The sequence below is a fragment of the Belonocnema kinseyi genome, chromosome 3 (genome assembly GCF_010883055.1).
Source record: "Belonocnema kinseyi isolate 2016_QV_RU_SX_M_011 chromosome 3, B_treatae_v1, whole genome shotgun sequence".
Lineage (NCBI taxonomy): Eukaryota > Metazoa > Arthropoda > Insecta > Hymenoptera > Cynipidae > Belonocnema > Belonocnema kinseyi.
Genome location: NC_046659.1, coordinates 52,638,594 through 52,653,958, shown reverse-complemented (window position 1 = coordinate 52,653,958; position 15,365 = coordinate 52,638,594). Strand labels below are relative to the sequence as shown.

The 15,365-nt window shown below is 32.2% G+C and overlaps 1 protein-coding gene across 1 annotated transcript in view; it reads left to right on the top strand.

Annotated features, from left to right (window-relative positions):
- LOC117170189 overlaps positions 1-15,365 on the top strand; it is a 105,288-nt gene that overhangs the window by 80,303 nt on the left and 9,620 nt on the right. The window contains exons 5-8 of the mRNA XM_033356779.1: positions 4,850-4,970; positions 5,129-7,482; positions 8,344-8,752; positions 8,831-9,090. Of these exons, the coding sequence (XP_033212670.1) occupies positions 4,850-4,970; positions 5,129-7,482; positions 8,344-8,752; positions 8,831-9,090 (3,144 nt within the window). The remainder of the gene's footprint in view (positions 1-4,849; positions 4,971-5,128; positions 7,483-8,343; positions 8,753-8,830; positions 9,091-15,365) is intronic.

The window sequence follows — 15,365 nt, the reverse complement described above, 5'->3', positions numbered from 1 at the left end:
AGTTATAAATTTTCAAAGTTCAAAATTTGACGTTTTTTGCAAACTTTGAGTATCGATTATTCTTGACCTATTGAATATTTTTCGAAAATTGAAGAAGCAACTCGTTCTTTGAAAGCTCCTCTACCTATTCATTGTACGCGACTTTGGATTAACCAGTCGGAAGCCTAGTTATCGCAATTTACAAGTAGCGCCTTTTGTGCGCGCGACAGTGCGTTTGGCGCTTATGGCCGGCGCGCGGCGAGGTACTCGCGGCCTTACTGAAGAAAGTATGAAGTTTGTCCCGACTCTTTGCAGTCAATCAATCAGTTCTCACCAACATTATCACTGGAGTGCAAGAACTTTTGATCTGGAAAATTTTCCACCAACGTCTGCTTCTATGGCTTTACATATAAAGCGAGCATTTTACATAACTTATCACCAAGTTAATTGTTTGAACAAAAATGCTGACAAATTAGATCCATTGTTATATGGATATAAGATGCAGGACAATTTGTTGCTGCCAAAGAAAATTTACACATTATTACCGCCTTCGAACGAATTTGTGCCAAATTGTCGGTGTAAAGCTTGTACTCGAACTACTTCGTGTTGCTGTTTAGAAGCCAAAATAAAATGTTGCTCATTTTGTTTGTGTCAAAAAAATAATACGTGCAAAAATAAATTTAATAAGACTGATGAATAAAAATGAGCGGAAAAATATCCATATTTTGTGTATTTTTATACGTACAAACAGTGTATGATATTTAGTCGATAATAAAACAATATTTATTTATAATAAAATAATCATTTGGTGAGAACTGATTGATTGACTGCAAAGAGTCGGGACAAACTTCATACTTTTTTCAGTAAGGCCGCGAGTACCTCGCTGCGCGCCGGCCATAAGCGCCAAACGCACTGTCGCGCGCACAAAAGGCGCTACTTGTAAATTGCGATAACTAGGCTTCCGACGGGTTAATCCAATGTCGCGTACAATGAATAGGTGGAGGAGCTTTCAAAGAACGAGTTGCTTCTTCAATTTTCGAAAAATATTCAATAGATCAAGAATAATCGATACTCAAAGTTTGCAAAAAACGTCAAATTTTGAACTTTAAAAATTTATAACTTTGTAAATATGCATTTAACAACAAAGTTGCAAGAGAACTTTTTATGCTTAGAATTGTCCATATTTACTAAAAAAAATTTGTCCCATAAAGAAAAACCATTTTTTCCTATTTGTTTAAACAATTGCGTTTTAAACAAAACCTATCCACTTCTCGTAAAATTAACCGGTACCATTGGATTCAGCGGGTCAAAATACATAAGATTAACTAGTTTTTACCTTTTGCCTCTTGAATGCATACGGGAACATACCCAGCTCCCGGACTATATTATAAAAAACTTAAAATAAATAAATTACGATTCAGAACTCGAATCGCAAGTACAGCGTTATTGCATCTTATTTTCACTTGTTCCTCATTTATTTTTCAGAAAGTTGCATAAAACAAATGAAAGATAGGTGACTTCTAAAAACGCAAGTACATCGTAATTGCTATGGACAATTTGCTACAGAAATTGTTATTAACAATTACGCAAATTATTATTTAATGTCCCATATCCAACTTTGGAATCACTGTTAGTTTATTGTCGGATAATTTCAGTGAAAATCCGTGCTTTTTGCATGTAAAAAAAATCATAGTTTTGTTAAAAAAATTGTTTATAACAATCATATAAATTATTCTTTATTTAATTTCGTTGGTTAGTCGTCGCAATAAATGTCACTCTAATAATTATTGAAGAAAAAAACATTTTTTTCTACAAGGAAACGGCCGATTAGGAGACTTGTTCAACTAAATTGTTATAAACAATCTATATTGTTTATGTTTGATAAAGCTTAAAGTATATAAATGGCTTTAAAGACAATTGTGAATCCCTTTTTTTCAGAAAAATCAATTCAGCTATGAGAAAATCTCGTTTATAAAGAATTTGTTTATAACAATTGCTTATAATAATTAAGTTAAATATTATTAAAATTAATTATGTTCTATGAATGCATGTGCAATAATTTCGGCTGATAGTGAGTTTCTATCTGTATTTTTTCTTGAGAGAAAAATTCACAAAGCTAAAATGGTCAATTTTGTCACTATATTTGTTTATATATTGTTGCTCTGTGGAAAAATTAAAAAAAATCAAACCACAATTCTCTTAAAAATTAATTGCTGAGAATTTCTAAAAAAAAAACTTTTAAATCGGTTAAGAAATACGACCTGTGGGCGATTATGAACAGTAAATTCCTATTCCAGACCACTGTGCGCACCGAATGGCCGTTTTCAACACATGGGCCATTTTCAACTCTTGGTGACACGAGGCTGATGGTCACCCTATATTGTTTCTAACACATTTGACAAAATGTTTATGAAATTGAAATAAAATTCGAGTTGAAGTAATCTAAAATAGGTAGAATTTTAAATGCACATTACATATCATTCGTTCTCCGCTTACTTATCCAGTTTTTATTTTTTATTTGGAATTAAAAATATTAAACATAACCTCTAATTGACTGAATGTATCATCTGATCTACATTGTATACCCTTTATTTGTTTTTCGGTCATTCACGAACATTAAAGTTTAGTTTTAAATACACAAATAAGTTATCAATTAATTCCTTAAATGACAAGAAGTAAACTCTTAAAATATTTACGGCCGTTATTTGAGATAACTATACATGTAATATCTTGGATTATATGTTAACGTTTGAACATCCATTTTTCTCTGAGTGCTATTTATTCACTCTGAACATTTGGTCACTCGACCACTCCTTTTGAAATTAGTGGGCGGAGTCAGGGGAAGTCGCTAGGAAACAGGAATGACGGAGACCTCTTGAAAAATGGAAACTCCTGAATGAATGGCCATCTATTTCAAATCTGTTGTCAACTTTGTTCTTAATTTATAGAATTTCAAAGAAGAAATGATCGAAATTTAATGTTTTAGGTAACCGTCGACATTAGCTTCACTGTGAAACTCTACTACTATCGGCAAGAAAACTATAGGCATCTGCCTTTGCAGCTTAACAACTCAGTCAAAAAAAAATGCTAGCGCAACAAAACAACAGGCATTTAAAAGCTGAAAGTGTTCTACGTTAATGAGCTTAAAGACGTTTATGTAAAAAAATTTTTGCGCTTAGCAGACTGAAAAATGTAAAGAAAAACTCAGGATTTTAGGGTACATTTAAGAACAGTCATTTTTAGAGCATTATTTCTTATACAAGGGGCGATGGAAAAAATTTGAAAAAATGCATGAGTATGAGGAAAACTGTTGTGAACCAGCTGCAGTTCAGAAATCTAAAAAATAATAAAAATTGTTGCTTAAAAGCACAAAAATGTGCAACTATATTATCTTCAGTTCTAATACAGATATTAAAGCGATTCAAACTGCAAACTGTAATTGATAGACTCTGTATTTATTTTCAATCACCCGGAAGGATGTGTTAGTCTTCTTTTTTGTGAAAATAGCGATATTTTTAGACATTTTTTTTTGTTGGAAAACAAGTGACAGAAAGCAGGAGGGGGCCCTTTCTTTGTTTTACTGCCTACCGCTGGTGCCATTATTCGGCCCCTAGTTCTGAATGCTTGGATGGCACCTGGCCACGGATTAAGGAAAGGGGCCAGCGGTCGGCAGTAAAAAAAACGCCCCACCTCCCCGCTTTTTGCCACATGTGTTCCAATAAAAAATTTCTAAAAATATCGCAATTTTCACAAAAAATAAGACTAACACATCCTTACGGGCGATTGAAAATAAATACAGAGCCTATCAATTACTGTTTGCAGTTTGAATCGCTTTAATATCAGTATTAGAACTGAAGATAATATAGTTGCACATTTTTGTACTTTTAAGCAACAATTTTTATTATTTTTTAAATTTTTATACTGCAACTGGCGGCTTCAAGTGCATCTTTTAGTAGCAGTTAATAAGCGTTCCGTCGGTAACTTTAAGAATTTTATCTGGATTTTAGCGCCACGCAGTGGAAACCTCAGACAATAACCCTGCGATGCAAGTGAGAGAGAATTTTATTTTTAAACTTCGCTCGCAACATACTACTTGAGCTATTATGAATGCACTTGAAGTCACCTTCAGCAGAAGTTAATGACTTTTTTAAACAATTTTAACGCTGAAAAAAAAGTGTTGCGATTACTCTGTGAGTTTCTGATGGAAATTTTAACGTAGAATCCGAATCTAAACAATTTAAAAGTTTATCTTGCTGTTTTTTGAATTTTTAAGAAGGAACCGAAGGGGGACTCAGTAGGGTCTTTAAGGGTACTTTGTAGAGGCTCCTTTCGTTTCCTTCGGTCCGCCAGGGCTGCGACCTCGCAACTGATTAATAAAAAAAAAAAAAACAATTGAACGTTTCCTAACGCGTACACTGAATATGTACTTTCACTCATTAATAATTCTGTATGCAAATTTCACTTCTTTCTTTCTGCACGAAATTATAAAAAAACCACACCAAAACCGTTCGTTATTCGGTCAATTAAAAAAAAATAACCCCTCTTCTCCCGTTTTTTCTTTTCTCTGCTCTCCGTATTTATTTACATTTAAAAATTATTGTGCTCTGCTTTAAATTTATAACAATTGTTCATTAAATTAAACCTTACACTAAATACAAAAATGGAGTAGGCTACTATATTGTTAAAGAAAGAAACTGCTCGAAAAGTTAAATTAGCAATTCCTAAATTGAATACTGGGGTTACTTTCAACAATTCAATCCTCTTTAGCAATGTCAATTTTTAGATTTAAAACATGAGCGAGAAAAATGGGAATGTTTATTTTAATTCTGCATGAACTTAAGTCAACTAATTAGTTCTATATTCTAAATAGGTAATCATAGATTTGGCACGAGAATGTGTGAAGACAGAGATGTGCGAAGATATTGAGGAGGAAGATCACGAAACGCCGAGTAAATTATTAAAAATATCAGAAACTTCTTCAAAGACCGTAGGTCAGTACGTTTATTTGTGATTTTCGTGAATTCTATGTAGTGCAACCCTTTTAAGACATTTTGCACATAGTCAAACATAAAATTATACAGTTTTAAACATTTTGTATGGAAAACACTATAAAAACCATTTTTTTAAAATGATATATACTTCATTACAGTTAAAAACCTCGGAAATCCGATCCTTAGGCCCGAAACTGCACATTCGGTTTTTGCGAATTCTCTACAGATGAGTTTTGAAATTACCGTCAATAAGGAATACACCGGACCGATGCCTAATGTATTCGTAAATAAAATACCTTTGACTCATTCTGCGAATGGCTTCCAAATGATCAAAAACCCTGCCTTTACAGAAAACCAATCAAATCAATCTGGATGGATCCGAAATTCATTTCAAGCTTCTCACACTCGTGCGAATTCAAACGCGATTCCGCAGAATGAAGCTGTTTTTCAAGAAATGGAAAATGTTGTTGAATTACCGGGAGATAATGTTACGAGTAGCAGTACTTCATTCTCCATCAATAAACAGATCACAGTAGAAAATTCAATCTTTGAAGTCACTGAAATTTCGCCAAAGAGATCGTCTCCACCAATTAACGCTACCGAGGAAGAGTCTTCTACTTCCGAAAAAGAAGTTTCTACAACTCAAGTTTCTGCTGAAGAACCACAAGAAGTTGTGAAGCCAAAAGACGCAGTGCAACCTCAATTGCACCGGCAAAGTCCTGACAGTACAAATGCCGAGAATGAAATGAATTTGTTTAACTTTTCAGCAAATTATACGGATAGTGATACATCTAATGAATTTTGCACGTCAATGACAAAAACATCTCGAAGCAATACCTCTGAGGAAAAGCTTAATATGGAAGTGGCTGCGGTTTTGAAATCCAGTGAAAACAGGTTGTTTACTGTAGGACAAAAAACTGCATCAGTCGAAATCAGTCAAGTTTTAAGGTGCATGGATCAAAATACCGACTCAAGGGATACAAAAAAAAATTCAGAAGTAAAATATCGAAGGACTTCAAGTAAGAAAACGAGGAATAATATAAGGAATGATTCCAAATCGAAAATATCAAAAGATCCAGTAATTAGAACAAGTAGAACGAAAAAAATTAAATTAGAAAATGAAGATCAAGTAGCAGAGGAAAGCGATACAGATGAGAGTTTTAAACTCTACCTAAGCGACGAAGGTGAGGGTAAACTAGACGAGAATGCAAACTTTAACATCTCGAGTACTGCAATAGATATGCTACAAAGGACAAATGATCTCTTTATAGAAGATATTGCTAAAGAGTCAGAACAAATAAAAAGTCCTGAAGGCCCACTAACGAGAAGTGTTGATCCGAGAACTTGCAAAACAAAAAGTCAATTGGAACATCATGAGACTAATTGCAGCATCAATATTGAAAATAACCTAGCAGAATGCAACCCATCGTGGGAAACAGCGAATACCGCAATTTCGTCTTTAAACAACGTTCCTTTGACTTACAATCCGTATCCCTTTCCAAATGCTCAATACCCATATCTTGCTTATCCAAACTCGTATTCCAACCCACAAGATTTTTATTCAGATCATTATCCAATCTCATATATAAATGATAAGCTTCCATATTACCAGTTGCAAGACCATCAGATTTCTTTTCAAAATTATCAAACTCCTTACTTGAATTATCCACCTCCATGTCCAAATAATCAAATTCCATATTCAGTCGGGCAAACTCCATTGCCAGTACCATATCCAAATATTGAAACTCCTCAGTCGAATAATAATCAATTTCCAAGTCCCTACTCAAACGATTTATCCTCGATTAATTCTTTGAGTGCTGAAAAGACAAGCAAAGAGAAAGCTCAACTTTTTGAAGAGTTTTCTGCGTCTTGGCATTATAAAGGTGTAGAAGAAACTCATCGAGCGGAAAGGATTGATTTTAAAAATAAGAAAGCAACACCCAGAGTTATAAGCTCGGAAAGAGTAAATCTTCCATATAAATCCAGTTTGAAGTCACAACTGAAAATCCATGCACCAAAATTCATGCCTTATGTTCAGAAGAATCCACTGTTAATTGAATGTCTTCCTCTCGCTAGTCCTAAGCCACAAGTGCCTCAAGAGGATAAGAATTTGAACAGTTTTGTTGTTCCAGAGCCAGCAATGAATCAAGATCTCCTTGATATGCATTGTGTTTCAAATCCTCCAGTGATACTTGAGCCTCTTCCTCTCGCCAGCACAAATCCCCAAGTCCCTCAAAAAGATAAGTATTTAAAAACTTTCGATGTTCCAAAGCCAAAAATAAAACTAGGACCTCTGCATGTATCAAGTTCTGGCTCAGAGTTTCTTAAAGAAAATAAGAACTTGATCAAAAATTCATTATTGTTGCAAGAACCAGTGCAGAAAATTGAGCCAGATATGACAAAATTAGGAAAACTCGAAACTTATATACCTGCAGATAAATTATTCCGATCAGCTGCGAAATCCGATGAGGTTTTAATGAACATTGTGTCTTGGAGACCTGCAGAGTTTGAGGTGAGTTAATCAAATATTTTAAATGTTCAATACCTAGTTTTTAACGGATCTTTACATTTCAATATTTACCAGAAAAACTGCGCTAACGTTTTAAGGATTTTTCAAAATCGAGTCAGTCTTAGATGTACATTTATAGGGTTCCAAAATGAAGGTAAAGTTCATTAACCAAATATTTGAGATTAAAATTAAAAAACTTATAGATTTTTGTGAAAGTTCCTGGTACATGACAAAAGACTTACAAATTACCCTAATGCCATTTTTTATTTCTATGAAAATTAAAAAAAGTTATCGCTTTTCAACATTTCCAAAATTTTCAACAGCAAAAAATTCTATATTTCTGATCGATTAAGAAATTTCAAGCAACATTTTTACTACATATAAAGTCTGTTTCAAAACTCTCCCAATTTAATTTTTCGATTAGACCAAAATTCAAGAAGTAAAATCATTTCAAAATTAAAACACTTTGGTTTTAAAAGATCCATGTTTTAATCGTGATTGTTAGTAGAGTGCAACCAGATTTACAAATTCTATTTGTGACATTTTTTAATTGGACACAAATTAAATAAATTCTATTTAAGTAATCAAGTAAAGAATGTAATCCTCAAACAGCAGGTGCTTTCAAAACCGTATTTAAAAAGAAATTAAAACAAAAATTCCGCCCCAATTTATTACTGTAGTCCATCATGGTTTTAAATCGCAATTTTTGATTTAAGTTATAACATTTATATTTGAAATAATGCAGTCCAAATGCACACTTTGAACGTATGAGACCAAACACGAGAGCTACTCGAACGCTCTAGGCGCGCTCTAAGTTGGCGCGAGGCGCAGCAGGCATATTTTATTTTTACGTTTTATTTACAGAGCTGCTTTTCTAGAGAAGTACCTTGTGTATTGAATAAAGAGAAAATACGAAAGACGCAGCCGGTGTATAACAACCACGAGGACTACTGTAAAGTTCAAATACCTCTGATCCTCATAGACATTTCCTACAAAATTAAAAATGCTTACAAAGTCACAAAAGAAAGAACAACGTTTACGAATTGCAAAATAGTGAAGAACTCAGCTTCAATTATTTGGATAGAAGATACGTACTCTTATATGATGGGATTCAATGTCAAAGTATGTGGATCAAAACTGAACTCACATAAGCCTCTTACTGTTGGAGATTTTCTCCGGGTAGAAATCACAAAAGGTGATACGAATTTCCGTACTTTGATGTTTGCTTATGTTGCAAAGATTTTGGATAGAGAGGAAAATAATTCTGCTCTCGGTAAATAAAATTCATATTTTACATTTAATTAGGGGAGATTTATAATAGTAAATGTTGTGTATGTTTCGTTATTTTCAGAATCATTGACAATGACTTTCGGTGTGGTAACGAAGTTGATTGATTTTAATCTCTATAGGAGCAAAATTAAAGAGTTGTCTTTAATAATGTCACTACTTCCTTCGATTAATTTAGTTATGGCACTAGAAAGCTTTAAAGAATCGCCACTGCTACCGATGATTTTGAACCCTGATCCAGATAATTATCAGTTAGTTGATCATTTGGATCCAGGTCTAAAAGTGTTATTAGAAACGTCCTCTACTCCTGACTTATTATTGGAGGTAAGTTCAGTCTCTGATTGTTTCTGTTATGTTCATGTTCATGTATCTAATTTTTGAAATTATTAACCCTAAAAATTATGTAAAATTTTTAAAGTCCACTAGTTTTTTTGGATTGTAGTTCCGTGAATGATATGGGCACTCTTAAGTGATTTATTTTACAAAGTTGCATATTTGGTTTGAGTTATTGGTACAACTGTGCGCGTTTTACCCAAAATCTAACAATCATTCAGGGAAAAATTAAAAACGAAATGCAGTTTTCAAAAATACCATTGTTTTATTTGTCCGCCTTTGATTCAGGCTATGACTGTGTAGTTTGGGTTTCTTACTGGTTATGATATGCTTATTGCGGGGAAAAGAAATTTAAATCATAATTCTAACTGAACACGTGTAATGGAGTTACGATTAAGGTTAATGTACAGATACTAATTTGAGGTTTAAAATTTTTATTTGTTAGCATTACAATAATTTTTAGGATTTTGTTTATATATTTGTTTTTAAATTTACGTAAGGAATATATTTTGGCTAAAACATGCAGATATGCACCAAAAACTCATACCAAATATGTAACATTCTGGAATAAATAATTGAAGAAGGCCCATAAATGGAGCCGAGACGTTTGATGCAATTTTAAATCTTCTTCATTCACTAAATACACCCGAAGATTCAGTGATTTTCTTTTCTAAATTTCACGACAGATTAAACATAAAAAAAAAAATTAAAGGGTTACACTGTTCTCAATTTTTTGACCGGAGATTAGAATTTCTGTGGTTCGATTCCCAGGTGAGCGAATGAGAAAGATGTTTTTTTTTCAAGAAAAATAATTTTTAAATTGTATAATTTTGTCTTATTACATTTTATTATCATTCATTATTTTTCTACTATAGATGACACAGCTTTTCATACATTTTTATTTTCGAGGAGAGTACAGTTCTTTTATTCATGGCCCATATTGTTTTAATTTTCATTTTTTTTTCATTTTGATAACTTATTCTAATTATGTATTTGGCAGTTCAGTTGTCTCGTGTGGTAATTGACTAAATTGTACCGTCAACCGGGGCGAATCGCTACAATAAATTTTATAAAATCGTCAAATGCTAAATAATTGTATTTTCAAACTGATCTTAAAGTCTCTTAAAGTCAATGTATCTACTTTACTGCCCATATCAGAGAGAAACTAAGAGTAAACACTTCCATAGGAAGCACAAGCATCAGTATAGTGGCGCCTCTGTCGCCGATTTCGGGTAGCTATATTCATACTCACACCACGATTGGATACAGAGCACTCGTCTCTCGAACACCCCCCCCCCCCCCCCCCCCCCCCCCCCCCCCCCCCCCCCCCACTATCGACGCACAGCTCTTCTGTGGTCACAGTGTGCTATTCGATACTTTTAATTCGTATTTAATTTAGTTAGTATTTTCTTTGACCATTCAGGTCTTTTAGTTCCATTCTTAAAATAGATCGATCGGTGAAGGATCGTGGTCGTAGCTCCCGGAGGCTACATAATTAGAGTTGTCACAACCACAATAAATAGTAAAATATGATACAAATATGATTGTGGTTTCCTCAACTACATAGCTGTTTGTGTAAGAGACGGGTTGTAAGAACTACACTGTGTGTATGTTTGAGATACAGTGGTTGTGGGACGTAAGTACGTTGTGGTTGCGACAGCAAAAAGTATGTAGCTGCAACATAGTGTATGTAATAACCATATCATGAGTTAACCCAGCTACGCGCAAAAGAAGCGGCATAAATTACATGTGGATGGGCTACAAATAGCGTGGTTGTGGGAACTACAAGACTGCAACTACAAGCGTGTCGTTGTGGCAACTAGGTCATTTTGATCTAACAACTTGATTAAAAGATGTCTCAACAAAACTAGCGGACATTGCAACCATATTGCATGCAAGTTGATAATTTTAGTTACTGTAACCATATAAGTTTTCACCGTACACGAGTACTCAGTCGAGTATATTGCGCAATATTATGCAATTAAATTGGAAACCGTCCAGACAGCCCTGAATGTTCTCGTTTCGAGGGTACCGATTTAATAGCAAGGCCAGTCCGAGGCCACACTCGAAGCTGTTATTATATGGGAATTGGATTGTAACTTAATCCAAGATTCCGGGTTGAACCGCTACAATTGAAATACATTATAAAAAATGTTTAAAGCCCGGTTTACATTGACGAATAATGTTAAAGAAATATAAGTACACTGATTTTTTAATACTCATGTAGTCATATAGTAAATAATAACTAAAAAATGTAAAATTAAAATACAGGTTATGCTCATACGTTATACAGCTAATTCTTATTTATTTCCTTATTACTATTATTTTTTGCTACATTTGATATAAAGATATACTAGTAAGTTTTTATAGTCTTATTATTAATATTTAATAAAGAGTTGAGTTTTTTTCAATTCTTAATTTTTTATTCCTTTAACTACAATAGACTGGTTTATTTTGTACTAGTTTTAGTGTATGATAAACAAACATGTAAAAACTGTAACGTAACCATGGAAAACATTTACATATATAGGATTTAAGTAAGTGCGATTCGCTCCATGCTTTCTAAATCTGAAGTAGTGAAATTTCACTATTTCAATTAGCGAGAAGTCTCTCACTAGGAATTAGTGAAAAACTTCTAATTAAATTAGTGAAAATATTCCACTAAAGAAAGTAGTGAAACTTTACTGAGCAAATAGTGATGTCGGAGTTAAAATGTCCACTATTCAATAGTGGAAAATCACTTTTTACGTAGTGAAAAAAAATTATTTTGAAAGATTAAATAATAAGAAATTGATCAATTAAAAATAAATTCGCGCATTTATAAGCTTATTTCTTTATTAAATTGAAAAATTGTATATTACAAAAGACTTTCTTTCAAACTTTTCTCCTCGAAATGAACAAGATGCTTCGCTGCCTTAGAACTATATCACTGCTTTATTCAAATGTTTTATTTCACCCTCTCGAGACACTAATAATTAGGATACTAAGAAACTTTTGAAAACGCTCGAACTATATGACAAACTGGAAAAAGATAAGACACGTATTTCCACGAGAGCCACCAAGACGCCGAAATGAGCACAACGCTTAGCTTCTTTAGAACTGTATCACTGTTTTATAAAAATATTTTATCTCGTCTTATCGAGACACTAATAACTGGGATTTCAGAAAACTCTAAAACTATGTGGAAAACTAGGAAAAGAAAACACAAGTTGTTCGCCAGACAAACAATGTTATGTTAACACAGAAAAAACTGAAGTTAAATTTTGTTGCATGTAAAATTTCCCGCTGTTAAAGTTTACATGCTATTTGGCGAAAGTTTATCCTCCGATGGAATAAAAGCTGTCGTCTGCTACGGTGTCCTCAGCAGCAATGGGAAAACGCCAAAGTATGAGTGAATTCGAGTTCTAAATGAGGACACCAGATTAAAAAAAAACACAGAAAAAAATGAAATTTAAAATTTGTTGCAGTTAAGACTTGCAACAGTTAAAAATTAAATATATTTCGGCGAAAGTTTCATCCAGGTTAGGAGAATAATTTTGATCTGGTCTACTGCGTGACGCTTGAATTGAGCAAATTTCGGTAAAACATATAGAATAAGCAACAGAAAAAAGAAAAAGAATTGTTCTTACTGATATATAGTATCTTCTCCGAAACAAATTACACTATTGTAGACGAATTAGAACTTATTTAATACCATTTAGCAAAAAACGCAAAAACAACTGACAGATGGGAATGCCCATTTCTCTCCAATTTAATTAAGTTAAGCGACGATAGATAGCACCAGCCTCGCGATTCTCTCTACATCTCTAATAAAAAAAGAGTGATTACACGGAGAGACTTTTGATATCAATATTTGACTCAGTCTATATGTATAATTAAAATAAAATGTAAAAATTTAGAGATAATCGGGTTATTGCTATAAAGATTCCTACTATGATAAGAGATGATGATATTTCTTTATATATTATTATAAACTTGAGCGAGAAAAAATTAGTATTCACGGTTAGAAAAAGTCTTATTTACTGTATGAAAATGGTGAGTGTGAAAAAGTGATAATGGTCAATAACAAGTTTTGTAAAACTTTTAGTCAAAAGTCAGAATTTTAAGTAACATAAGTTGTAAGAAATGTAAGAAATTTTAGTATTAAATAAGAATGTGTATTGAAATGAGTGCCTCTAGTGATATCTTCAACAGGGATTTGCGAGAATTCTAAAAGACTATACTAAAAACGCCCGAAGGTTTCCGATCTATTCCGTCTTTAGTCGAACTCGCGACGATCACACCATCTGACCGACTGTACTGGGCTCATGACTTGGGATTCTCCGCCAAATCTCTTCTATCATGCGTGCGTTTATAGTACAAAAATGTTCGTAACTAGTGAAATTTAAATTAAAGTTTAGTGTAATTTTAATTTGGAAATTTTTTATTTAAGCTCTCAATAATTGACACATATAAAATAGAAGCATTTAACACTTTTCAATTAAGTACAATTAAACTGCAAAACCTAAACCTTCACACTTTGATAAATTGAATTGTACAAAGATCGCTGGTTAAAAAATATGAATCCGCGCTATCGTTTTAAATTCTCTAAATTAAGACTCATCCTCAACTACAACTCGCATTAATACAAGTGTGAAGAAATTAAATATGTCCATCTTCCAACTTAATAAAAACATTATAAAAAAAAGTTTCCTAAAAAATATAAATTGCAATGAATTTAGATCAATTAAATATATAAGTTAAGACTGATTCACATAATCTTATTGATAAATTCATTTAATCTGTTGTTTATAAAGAATAAAACATCTAATTTGTATTTTTAATCAAAAATAAATTAATATCTTTTAAATTAATTGCAGAACACAAAAAAAAATAAATACGATCGACCCTAATGTCAATCAAAAAATCGTCTTCGCTGTTAAGATAGTTGGGTCAATTAAAAAACCATATCTTCAAAAAAAACAAGAACAAAGATATCATCTAACTATATCCAAAAATGAGAGCAATTTCCTATTTAAAAACATTTTTGCAACCGAATTTCCTTCCTTCCAGTTCTATAACAACCATAACAATAAAAAAATCCCTCTTTTAAATTCAGAAAAAATCGAAAATCAACACTTCCTCTCCTCCGACTCAATGAGAATATATATTTTTAAATTATTTTCTTCTAATAAAAAAACTAAAATGACAAATTATTTCTTCAAGCACAATAGAAATCTTAAAAATAAAAAAATGGCCTCTTCCAATTGAAGAAAAACCTGTGTCACTTTCAACTCAATAAAAACTTTACAAATATAAAATGTACTACCAATTTAACAAAAATTAGAGTTTTCTATATTTTCCAATTATCCTCGTTTAATTCAGACAAAAAAAAAAATTCGTTCTTCAAACACAATAAAAATCTTAAAAATAAAAAATGGCCTCTTCCAATTAAAAAAAAACTGTATCTCTTTCAACTCATTAAAAACTTCAGAAACATAAAATGTACTGCCAATTTAACCAAAATTAGAAGTTTATCATTTCAAGGTTGATAAAAATGTTAAAAATACAATACTTCACATTTTTCCACGCAATAAAAATGTGAACCTAAAAAAGTTCCTCTCGCAATGGCAAAGAAATTAAATACCAAAATTAATTTGATTTTTCTCAATTTTGATATTTTCAAATTAATCCGTTTCAATTGTTACTTAACGTTGTAATAACAATTGTGAAGTTAAAAGTTTAAATGTCTTACTCTGAAATTTTTACCTTTCAAGGCTATCCATTTCAAACGATTCAGTTTCAAATTGTTTACTTTTGAATATTTGGTGTATAATTGAGATTAATTGCTCATTGAGATATTTTTTTTAATTAAAATTTTTCGAACTGAATGGTTTAAAAATTTAATATTATCGACTGCAACAATATTTAAAAAGGATTTTAAATAAAATAAAATAGTTTAATTAATGAATGTATTAATATTAAGTTATTTTTATATTAAAATTATTTTATAAACTTTGAATCAGCACATTTCAATTTGGTTAATTATTGGGGCTTTCGTATCGAAAAAGTGGAATTTTTAATGTCAAAATCTGTAAATTGTGTAATTTAAAACCGCTTTAGAATCATATTGTAAAATAATTTTTGTACAATTTTTAAAACTCGAAATACAGTTTAGTTTTGAAAACCATTAAGGGCATGCGACACAGTGGAATTCCTACATTACCAACCTCTTTTTTCTATTGAACAAAATTTTTTTTTGAACCATAGAACTTTTTTTGTAAATC